General features: G+C 44.3%; 1 protein-coding gene across 1 annotated transcript in view; it reads left to right on the top strand.

Moving 5' to 3' along the window:
- Positions 1-830: 830 nt before the first annotated feature.
- LOC150050777 (NACHT, LRR and PYD domains-containing protein 1a-like) overlaps positions 831-12242 on the top strand; it is a 33030-nt gene continuing 21618 nt past the window's right edge. Inside the window, exons 1-6 of the mRNA XM_090351470.1 lie at positions 831-947; positions 1159-1357; positions 2349-2411; positions 6219-6382; positions 8274-8533; positions 11453-11664. Coding sequence (XP_090207596.1) covers positions 831-947; positions 1159-1357; positions 2349-2411; positions 6219-6382; positions 8274-8533; positions 11453-11664 — 1015 coding nt within the window. The remainder of the gene's footprint in view (positions 948-1158; positions 1358-2348; positions 2412-6218; positions 6383-8273; positions 8534-11452; positions 11665-12242) is intronic.

Below are 12242 nucleotides of genomic sequence, written 5' to 3'. Positions count from 1 at the left end.
CCCCGGAGCACGAACAGAGACGCCACGCAGCTTCATCAAGGCAGGAAGATCTCTCTCTCTCTCTCTCTCCTCTAAATCCCTCCTCCTTATATTGGGTGGGGGAGCCTATCAGTATACAAGATGGACAGGACAAAGAGGTCCACATGTTTTATCCCTACTACAAGTCTCAGCAGAAAGTTATTAGACATGGCGTTACTCAGCCCCCAACATCTCCCCCGTTTTTTGTCTTAAAAAAGACAAAACTTAGGATATGTGGGGCTACCACCATATTAGATTGGCTGTGCCTGCCTTCGGTGTCTCCAAGCTCATTTGTCTTCTTACCAATCATGGGACCACCAAGTCCTTTTTACTTGGCTCCTGTCTTAGGTTGATAGGCTAATAGCTGGGACTTTCCCGTCTTTGACTACCAGCCGTCTATTTAAGTAAACCAGACTTGAGGGGATGCACCTATTTCCATGAGAGCAAACGCCTGTCTCATTAGCATTCACTTTCTGAGTTGACTTTGTATTATTTTAGGCAAGCAATATAGAGATATTACAATTATAGCACACAAAAACAAATCCAAACTGATCAGTTCTGCCCATCTTTGATCAAATCCTAAAGTAGTAAAGATAACCAATCACCTAAAGTTCAACATGTGTTTGACAACAATAATTATTTGTGTACATATCGCTCAACTGAAAATGTTATACGGCAGTTCCATCAAGCAAAATCTGGAAGAAGCAGCTACACAAAAAGTGCTCATCACCTGCTCCAGAATATTCAATTGTCCTTACAATAAATCAATTCATTGACCAAGCATGACAATTCCAGTCCTCACATGCTGATCAATGGCTTCTGAGGTCTACAACGCAGTATTCAAAGCATTCTCTGTAGAAACTGCAGTAGCAAGGGCAATACTCAAGGCAGTAACAGCAGCTGCAGATGTGGCAATGGCCGCCACCACGGTCAGGAAAATACCAAAATGTCTTTTACTGATGAGCGGGAAAGCATTCTCCTCCATCTGTACAGGCACTGGTATGTACTGAGGGGCTCTGACTACAATAGCCAGAGAAAACAGGGAAGCATTCCAACATTAACTAGAACAACATTATTAATAATTAGAGATTGAAACCAATAGAAAAACAAAGACTATCACACAAGCAAACTGTATCATAGCCAAGCAATAGAAGAATTAGAAATACTAAAGAAGTATTGGTTAGAGGAAGTGGCCAAGACTGTTCAGGTCCCAGCAGCGTGATCCTCAGCGACGTTGATAGGGTCATCATTGCCATGTGGATTCACTCGGGGAACCGCACTCGTAGAAGAGTCTTCATCTTGACCGACGTGCTTCCGAGCAGTCTCCACCGTCTGACGTGTCAGTCTCTCCGGCACCCAAATGGGACTGTCAGCATCCTGTGGAAAAACAAACACTTCCTCGCCCCCACATGAGGACAAGGTCTGGTCCTTTCCAGTTTCCAGAGAGAATATCTTTCCACAATACTAAAGGTTTATGACTTCTAGAAGGATTAAAACGTCTATCTCCTGCAGAACGTCCTTCAGCATCAAGAGTTAGAAAGTTTAAAGTAAAAAGAGCTATAGCAAGTCTATCCTTGGGAGTCTTCCAATCTCCCCCCTTTTGTTTTAAACTACTGTTCAAAAATGACTCTGGCCCCTTCATTTTAAGGGGGTTATGGGCGAAGATCCATTTTCTGTAACTTCTTCAAGCTGACTCAGGGGCGTTGTCTCTATATTTTGCCAGGGACCCTAAAAAGCTTTAGCCTGTTTTCAACTATTCTAAACCTGAGCACAGGCTTTCTAAATCACTACCTCTTAATTCTTCCTCCTCCTGCTTACTTGATTCTCTCTCAAATATTCCTTCAAGCGTCTCTGTGCTTCTTTCCACCTGTTCTTTAACTGTTTCTTTGGGTGAAAGTAAGTGCTCCCGAATAATTTGCCACATAGGAAATGTTCCTCGGGGGAGGTCTCCCTGTTTCAGCGCTTTCTCCAAATCTAATTTATGTAGATCCCATTGTGGCACATTAAGAAGTCCTTCCTTTAAAAACCAAGGACTTACTTTTGCTATCATATCCACATAAGCCTCAACCGTGGCTTCTTTTACTGCAGTACCATTAGCTTTAAGTAAATCTTTTATGACTCTAACCATTCAGTTCTTAGAAACATCTGACCCCATTATTCCGGCTTTTTTTTTTTTAAAATCAAAAGTCCTTTCACACACACACATTCGCTATTGTTCCAGTCTGAACCCATTCGGTTCTATTCTAAAATCCCTTTCACACACACATTCGTGGTCGTTCTGGTCTGAACCCATCTCGGTTCTATTCTTAAATATCCTCGCCCTTAAACAGCTCTGGCCAGAGACTCCTGCGAGGTGCCTCCCTACCATGCCCGAAGTGACCTGTACTTCGGAGGTGATCTGGAAATAATCTGTTACAATCTTTCACTATTAAAACACATAGTTGCTTCTGCTGTGCTTGCCAGTCCACTTTGACACAGCTGCAGCTTCTTTTTGGGTTGCCTTCTTTATGTTTTTTTTTTCAGGTTTCTCTGGTTTTTCAGTCTTTTCTTTAGCCTTAGCTTCGGGAGAAGTTTTTGGTTTTTCTTTTTTAAGCACTCTCGTGCCCTTTCATGCCTCTTTGGTGCCCCTTCTGTGCCCCACGTTGGGCGCCAGTATGTCGGGGTCCTTCTTCCCTGTTCCCTCTCTACTAGTAGGGGGATGGGGAAAAACACATCCCGACCAGGTCAAGCCATGAGAGGAAGGGACCCACTGTCCTCCCGCACTCAGCCTTCTTACCCCCAGAGCACGAACAGAGACGCCATGCAGCTTCATCAAGGCAGGAAGATCTCTCTCTCTCTCTCTCTCTCTCTCTCTCTCTCTCTCTCTCTCTCTCTCTCTCTCTCTCTCTCTCTCTCTCTCTCTCTCTCTCTCTCCCTCCTCCCCCCTCTCTCTCTCTCTTAAATCCCTCCTCCTTATATTGGGTGGGGGAGCCTATCAGTATACAAGATGGACAGGACAAAGAGGTCCACGTGTTTTATCCCTACTACAAGCCTCAGCAGAAAGTTATTAGACATGGCGTTACTCAGCCCCCAACAGGAGAAGATTTTCACTAACCATACAACAGACAAAGGCCTCATATCTAAAATATATCAACAGCTCAAAAAATTGAATCACCCCAAAACGAATCTCCAAAGAAACAACCATCCCATTAAAAGATGGGCAAAAGACTTAGACTTTTCTGAAGAAGAAATAAGAATGGCCTATAGAAACATGAAGAAATGCTCAACATCTCTTATCATAAAAGAAATGCAAATTGAAACAACTCTAAGATTCTACCTCACTCCAGTTAGAATGGCCAGGATCAAGAAAACTAATAACAACAGATGCTGGAGGGGATGTGGCCAGGAGGGATCACTACTACACTGTTGGGGGGAGTGGAAACTCGCCCAACCACTATGGAAAGCAGTATGGCAGTTCCTCAAAAGACTAAAGATACAACTCCCCTATGACCCAGCAATTCCACTACTTGACATTTACCCAACCATCCAGAAACAAGGACATACTAAATCCACTAGCACAACGATGTTTATTGCAGCACTATTTACCATAGCAAAGATATGGAACCAAGCCAGATGCCCCTCAGTTGATGAGTGGATCAACAAGATGTGGTTTTTATACACAATGGAATTCTATGCTGCTTTCAGAAAGAATGACATCGGTCTATTTGTAAGGAAATGGAAAGACTTAGAAGAAATCATATTAAGTGAACTAAGCCAGACTCAAAGGAACTTAGGATCAATGGTGTCCCTCATCTGACATAATCAGTAGCAACTTTGGACTCTCCTAGCAGAGATTCACAATAGAACAAAATCTAGATAAATAAGGCCATATAGTATGAAGCTAAATGTAAGGACCTCCAGGATATAGAAACAAAAGCCATATAATGAGTGATTGTTGTCCTTAGTGTACTATGTTACCTCTCATCTCTTTTACTGTCCCTTGGTTATCTCATATTGTTACAATATTTCACCTTGTTATCTGATATATTTTATATATGCTTAATTGGTTATTTGAAATAGGAGAGGGTAGGGGGAAAATCAAGTTGTGCGGGGAGGAGGAGGGAGGGAAATGGGGACCATGACATGAGAAAGGGTATCAATATTTGTGAAGTAATGTACCTTCTATCTGGTGAATATAATGTAACCCTTCTATTAATTACAATAAAAATATATGAAAAAAAGAAAATGGAGGGTGAAAAGAAAATGAGCTTTGCTTAGCCTTGGCTTGATACAGCCACAGACAGGAAGCTCACCAAGCCAACACCAGATTTGGTTTGAAATGCACTCCAGAACTTACTTCTTGGAGAATGTTGTGGGTGCGGGGCAGGGGGGCATTATCAAACTCTTTCTGGATCTGGGGCTTATCTGTGTGAAGATCATAATGACTGATAGGATTGTTGGAAAGTGGAAATAATGTCTTTCCAAGCCTCATGTAGTAATCTTTGACAAATGGTAGGAGTATTACCCTTTTTTCTTCTGAGAAGGCAATCTCTCCCCTCTGTCAGTCTGAACTCTGTCCCTGAGCGCATCCATATCTCCCTTGCCCACATAGAACACTCTACAGATGCTGCAGGACTGAGACCATGGCCTCTTTATGGCCCTCTTTTTTTCACTATTCAATTTTACCCAAGTTAAAACAAAATGTATTGTCATTGTAAAGGTGATTTACAGAGCGATTATAGTTACTTAAGTCAGGTACTAAGTACATTCCTTTTGGGACAATCCAATCTTTCTCTCTCTCTCTCTCTCTCTCTCTCTCTCTCTCTCTCTCTCTCTCTCTCTCTCTCTCTCTCTCTCTCTCTTCCCTCCCTTCTCTTTCCCTCCCACTCCCACCCAGAAGCTGTAGAGTTCATTTTCTACATGTTTACTGAGTACACTGCTTCATTTGTTCATCCTCTGTCCTTCCATTTTTTTTGTCCTCCCACTTTTATGCTTCCCTCACTCTCCCAAAGGCAGATGAATGAACAAACAAGACCAACATAATAAAAGAAAATGGAAGCAAAAATAAAGAAAAAAACACCTTTTCTTTCCATTTCCTGGAGTTCATTTCAATAAATATTGTTTTATACGATCAGAATCACATAGGTATTGTCCCTTGTGCTCCTTCCCTAAGAGAGTCCTCTGATGGTCTGACAGTGTGTGAATGCCCAGAGACCTGTGTAACTTACCATGTCCCAGTGTTTTAGACCCGACTTCTGTATATAAGAGAACACAGGTGCATGGCTCCTTTTTAGTGAATTAAACATCCCCAGGTCCCTTTATACATTTATTTAGATTCCTGGCTACAGAGTCACCTTCTACATCGGAGGCGATATATTTATAAACGGGACAGAATGGCCCAGTGCTGACCACCAAGCAGGTATTTGAGGAATTTCCTCTTGCTCCATTTCAATGGACGCAGTGTGTTTTGTGGGTGATTTCTACTAACCAAGATCCAAACAAGGTCTGCTCATCATGTTTGGTTGTTGAGTCTTCTAAATGTCACCTACATCTCTTGTGATCCATTTGTTCCTGCTTTGCTCATCACTTCCATGTGTCAAATGCACCACCAGTAATGAGGACTCCAGGAGCCCTTCCAGAGCTTCCAGTCCCACCAACAGCACACGACTGCAATTACTTCTGAGTCAGGAGACAAGGCTGTGTCCCTCATCACACCCTGTTCCTGTCACTACCTCACCTGGCTAACGGCATTGCCACTGCCTCTCCAGGAACGGATATGGGTCTTGCTGATAGTTATTAACTGGGAGCCTTACAAAGCGTCCCTTGTGATGACGTCATTCAGCCAGGAATCAGTGGCTCTCGTGTGCAAGGCTAGCTGCTCACAAAGGTGAGATCTGAGGATCATGGTGTGAAGTCAGCACAGGCGGGAAAGTCTGACGAGACTCATCTCCAACCAACTAGCAAAACGCCACACACTGAATTGTGCTTAAATGGTGGGTCACTAGATCCCCTGAGTGACAACACCCAGGTCATGAGTTCAATTCCCAGAATTGCCCTACCCCAAATACAAAGCCATAAAATTATTGTTAAAGTACAGCTACCAGGATTTATGATTGGCATGTACATTCCTACTAATAATTCTTACTGTTATTTGTAAATATGCTGTACAGAAAAAATTCTTATTTCATTTCCATCACCATTGTTATTTTCTGTGTTTACAGAGGAGGGAGCTGAGATTATGGACTTGCTAAGTGGAATCAGAGAGCAAAGGAGCCAGCTCTCAAGTCCAAGGTCTCTGACTGGAGCCAGGCGTGGCCACTGCACTGCACCAGCAGCCTGGGTGCTGGGTCTGCCGTCCACAGCTCTCGTGGACTCCTGGGGTATGGTGCCTGCCTCTCCCTCTTCTCCCCAGGGCTCACTTTCCTGTGACCAGTCCCACTAGGGACCCAGCAGAGACCTCAGCTTTGTACTAAGAAGAGCATTGGAGACTGATTTCTTGGCCTGATACCAGTACCTGGGTAACAGTGCCCCACAGCACAGCAGAATGGTGTGCACAGGTCCCTTTGACATAACAGCTGCACTGGGAGGTGTGCCTTCTGTGCACCTCTCTCATTTCATGGTCCTCTCAAGGAAGAAGGGAAGGATGAGGAGGATGGTGGGAAGATGAGGGGTGGTGGATGGTAGGTGATGATGAAGTTTGTTATTTCTTGGGGAAGACAGGATTTTGGAGGTGGCAATGGAGACTTGTTTTTCATTTCACTCTTTTCTAGACATATCTGAAACCTAATAATTACATCCTCCCCCAAGCTTTCTTGAAAGTATTCCTCAGTGAAAAGTGTTCTCTTCAGTAACAATATGGAGATGGTTTCACTCAAGAGCCCAGCAAGAAATAGGCAATGCAATCAGGTCTGACCCATGAAGAGACTTTTCAAGTAGACAAAAATAAGTCTGAGTGAACAATTAATGTTTAGTGCCTAGGCTGTATGACAGTAAGAAGCCATCACTAACCACTCCTGCAGGCAGGGAGAGATGAAGTGCCACCTAACTCTGTGTAAGAGAGGTCACCAATACCCAGAATGCAGTGTATCCTCAAAGATACCCAGAGAGGAAGGTCACAGTCAAAAACCTCACAAAGGCCAGGTGCTACTGGCTATTCAGGAGTCTGAGTTCTGAGGATTACATCTCACCAGGTATGGGTTCTTCCAACCCAGGGAAAGCCAAGGCATTCTAAGGAAATTCTCAGAGTAATTTCATATCAGAGATGGCATGATAGGAACTTTCTTCTTCAATCTGCACCCCTGCAATGCTGCTAAAGGATGAATGTCTGGGCTGGTCTTCCCTCTGCCTGGATTTGTGGTGATGGAGCAGGTGTTTCTTGGGCCTGTTGTAAAGTTTCCACAATGTAACTTCCCTGGAGACACAGGATCCTGTGAGCCTGAGGATCAGCATCTGAACCCTGTCCTGTCTAGAGTCTGCGCCCTGGCTCTGTAGGCAAGTCCTGAGAGGTGGCAGCAAGCTGTGTGGCTTCTATGCTATATGTGCCCCTGCTGCTGCAGAAGCTCAGCCTGGCCCTGCCCCTTCCCTGGCCACACCCTCCTGGAGTTATTTACTTTTTTTTTCTCAGTGAATTGTACTTCCTGCTTGGCCACAGGAAGGAAGTTTCTCCTTTCTTAGTGTCCTAGGGCCTAAAGAGTTCCGGAGCTACCTGACAAAGGGCAACCCAGAGCTTTGAGCTTAGCCTCAGAATTAAATCTACACACACACACACACACACACACACACACACACACACACACACACACACACACACACACACACACACACACAGAATCTCCTAGAAGCACTCCATCTCAACAGGTGATTCCAGGAATCCTGAAGCATGGCAAAGGAAGGAACCGAATCCAGATCAGTGAGTACCACTCTCACCCATGGCCCTACCCCTTCTCCCTGCATCCTCCACACCTTTGTCCTCCCATCGTCCCCCCTGCTTTCTCCTTCACTTCATATTTCCTGCCTAGTCTGGAGGCCCATCCAGGAGCTGCACATAATTGGACCACCTGAAGTGTTTTCCAATCTCCCAAGGCCCTGCTTTACTATGGCTTTTCCTATAGCTCTGCTTCCCTCCTCTCCAACCATCTTTAGCTGATGCCCTGCAGTTTAAAGATTTGGTACTGAATGCTGAACAGAAATGATTCACAGTAAGAGTCTTGCACAGGGAGACCGTGTCTTCTGCCTGCCTCATGCCCTTTACTATGGACTCTCTATTTGTCTCTAAGGAGATCTTGTCAAGGAATAAAGCTGACCTTTGGGAGTTAGAATCTGGATATAATGAAAAAGCAGGCTCTCTAAGAGCTCCAGGTTTGGCTGCTCAACAAAATAGTCCTGAGGAACCCCTCCAGATGCAAGATGGCACAGTTAGAGAGAGTAAGTGGCATGAAGATGACCTCAGAATTGCTGGATCTGTGCAGAAGCAAGTTCCCAGTCCTGTGTTTAAAAACTATGGGCCTACAGAAGCTGTTCTACATGACCTACACAGGTGAGCTGTGAATATCAATTAAGTAAGCCAAGACTCTAACACACTCCTATCAATGCCTCATTGCCAAATCCTCCTCAGGTGGTGACTTGCACAGCCCTGGTCAAAGGACTCCAGCTCACCCTAGGCCAGAGCTGGGAGGTGGACTGGGGGAGGCCTTCCTTGATGGCAGAATCCCACATTCTCTTCTACTCCAGTGCATTCTCAGGCCCCATGTAATTCCCATGTAGCAGCTAGGAGGGAGTCTTCCAGGACTGGACAGGGAAGAGACTGTGATTATGAAGTAAGATCAACCACCAGCTCCCAAGAAGGGTGCTTGCTTAGCAGTGACGTTATGAACACAGATTTTGGAGCTGGAGAGGAAAATGATTTCACTGCCTTTGTTTTGCCAACTGTTCAGAACTGTTTCTTAGCAGCGCAAAGGAGAACTTCACTTTTTCCTGAGCTTGTGGGGAATGGTGTACAGGCTTCAGTGGGTTTGTGAGAACTGAGCCCTACTGTCAGCTGAGATGGGATACCTAAGTAATGTAAATAAAGCCAGCATCAATCCCCTGGATCTTGCCCCTGCCTATGATAAGCCTCCAAACTCTCTGTTTCCTTCCCATAGCTTGGTCTCGGTTTCTGGTCTCCTCCACCCCATCTGAGTCACAACATTTCGTCCCTCAACTTCCCTTTCCAGGCCAAGACTGCTTCCTCTCCATTTGACAGAAGGGAAAACTGAGACCTCAGTGGGTCAGGCAGAAAAAGTCTCACAGTTAAGTGCTCACAATCTTGGTGGGCACTGGAAGATTCCTGGGGTCAGTGTGGAGCAAAAGTTCCAAGAAAGGTTCTGTTTTCCAAATGGACACAAGAAGAGACTGGTGCATCCTTTAGCCCAGCCACTTCTCTCTTCTGATTCCACCTCAGACTCATTCAAGCAGTTCTGCATAGCTCAGCTCCCCTCTTACCGCTTCCTGTCCATGCCAGCATTGCAGTAGCCCCACTTCCCAGTTCAGAAAAGCCACAGAGGGAATACAGTTCATGTGGCCAATCACACCACCCTTAGAGGCAGCACCAGGGCCTGAATTGAAGACTGTAAGAGTGGTTTCATTTCCCACTCTGCTTCTGTTTTAGCAATATCCCATCTGCTTCTCTTGCCTATTTTTGTGCCCACTCTTACCTAACCCTCATCCTATACCTTTGCCAAGATGGCAATAGGCTAAACTCTACTGCCCTCAGATATCCTCATAGATAACTTTACCCACTTGGTGTGTATGGGTCAAGAATGACTCTATTCTTGTATTTACTTTTCGCTCTCTAAACCTTCATCTTATAACCCACAAGAGCTGAGTTTTTACCTTTTTTAAAATCTGTACACCCCCAAATTTCCAATTGCAGAAATTGCTGAGTGGAGATTCTATTGAAAAATGGGGTGGGGAATACACAATGGAATTCTACATATCCATCATTGGGTGAAGTAAGTCAGCGCCAGAGAAACATAGGTGGCATGATTTCCCTTATTTGTGTTAATTAACATGTGCCTATAAATCTGTAAGTAAATACACTGGATGATAATTTAAAAATGGTAAATGAGGCCAAAGGAAGATATTCTTAGGAAACGATCGAAAAGGCTCAATAGCTATGTGAATCTGACCACATGAAGAAATACTTATTGACATGCACTCCAGGAAGGAGAAACACAAGTCTTTTTTGTTGCTATTTCTGTTTCCATTTCCTTTTGTCTTGTTTGTTCATTCATCTGTGTTTGGGAGGGCAAGAGGGGCACAGAAATGGAGGGACAAAGGCTGAGCAAATGCAGCGGTGGTACTCACCAGACATTATGTTGAAAGTCAACTATACAATTTGTGGGTGGGGTGGGAGGAAAAACTGGGAGAGAGCTAGGGAAGGGGTAACTTTGGTCAAAACCAACATGCTCTTTATCTGATATAAGTAATAGTAACACCTCTGGACATCACCTTTACAATGACAATAAACAAATTTTAAAAATAGATTCTATTGAAAATATGATAGGAGATATGAAACTTCTCACATCTTTCTTCCAGCAAAGGTCCTAACTTTATTGTCTCTCTTCCCCATGCTTTCCGGAACCTCACTGGGTCTTCTTTGTGACACAGAGAAATCCTGCTCTTCCTCCTCTTGTGTGTCCATATTTCAGAGCCTCATCAAACTATGTCTGGTAGTCAGGAGACCCCAGCACCTTTAGAATATCACACAGTAACTGCTGTCATTACTGGAAATAGAGAACTCAGCATGAAAGTCCTTAATCAAAGAATGAACCACCTCGCTCATATTGTCAGTAGATTTAGAAAATCTACTAAGAGAAAATATGTTTATCGATACATGTCCCTAAAACTAAGATTACTAATACACACTTACAAAAATGTTCTAAGGGTTTATTATTGTTTGAACATGAAATGTCTCCCTGTGCTGAAGGCTCATATATAGAAGTCTTGGTCCAGTAGCTAAAGGATTCCAGTTTTGGAGCTTATTGGATCATGAAGGCTCAGGCCTAGCAAACAGATTAATCTACTCATAGATTGCTGGAGTGGTGGGGAGGTGGTAGAGGCTAGGCGGTAGGGACCTGGGTAGAAGAAATAGGTCATGGAGGCAGTGCCATTGGAAGATGTATCTGGCTTCTTCCTCTCCCTCTTTTCTTCCTGTCTGCCATGGAGTGAGCATCCTTCTGCACTGCCTGCTGCCATGACATTCCACCACACTTGGGCCCCGCGTGGTAGAAGTGGCCAGTCTTAGACAACAACCACTGAGACCTTCAGCAAAATTAACCTTTCCTTTGATGAAGCTTTTTTTCTCAGGCCTAGGTCTCAGCACAGAAATGGACTTAGTCAGAGTTCCATGTGTATACCTGAAATACAATGGATAATCAGAAGCTATTCTTTTCATTCCTGTCATTTTTCTCCCTAGAGAACCTTTCGTTCCGAGGCAATTAAAAAGTATAATATCAATAACTATACAAGGAGCCCAACGGCCACTCCCTTTGATGATGGATCGTTTTCCCTCAAAGACACAGATGACACCACATTCAGAAGTCCATGAATCTGACACAAAGTCAACAAAGCCAAGAGTATCAGAGACACAGTGGTCTCTTGATAAAGCAGATGGAACCCCCCCCAAAGGTGAGGTCCAGTGAAACCATGCGCGCACGTGTTTGTGTGTGTGTGTGTGTGTGTGTGTGTGTGTGTGTGTGTGTGTGTGTGTGTGTGTGTGTTTTCTGGTCCTAGTTATACTTTGGCTTAAAGTCAGGGACTGGGCACTGTCCCTGAGCTTCTTTTGCTCAAAACTACTGTGAGGAAACAGAATCACAAGTATTAGGAAAGATCAAATGGAGGAAAGGAGAGAAATAGAAACCTCAGCAAACCAGACCAGGCTTTACCCATGGCTGCAGAGGGTCGCCATGTAACACCAGGCAATATCTGAGAAACAAAGAGAGGAGAAGGTCTGCTGCTTAGAAGAGTTTGTCAAGGACACATGTTGAATGATGTTGAGGTCAACAGAAGCAGACCATCATGTGGACATTATGATTAACGTTTAGTTCAAAAGGCATATTCACATTTATTGTGACTGAAAGGAATGACTTAAATGTAAGTGAATATGGAGGCAGGGGTGGGGATGGGGTACTGGAGGGAGGGGTTTCCAAGAAGTGTTCAGGATGCTAGTTCTCAATAAGGGGCTCTGGGGAGGGAGAGGGACTTGA

The sequence above is a fragment of the Megascapheus bottae genome, chromosome 17 (assembly GCF_031878675.1).
Source record: "Megascapheus bottae isolate mThoBot1 chromosome 17, mThoBot2.hap1, whole genome shotgun sequence".
Classification (NCBI taxonomy): Eukaryota; Metazoa; Chordata; class Mammalia; order Rodentia; family Geomyidae; genus Megascapheus; species Megascapheus bottae.
This window is presented reverse-complemented; position numbering and strand designations above follow the sequence as displayed.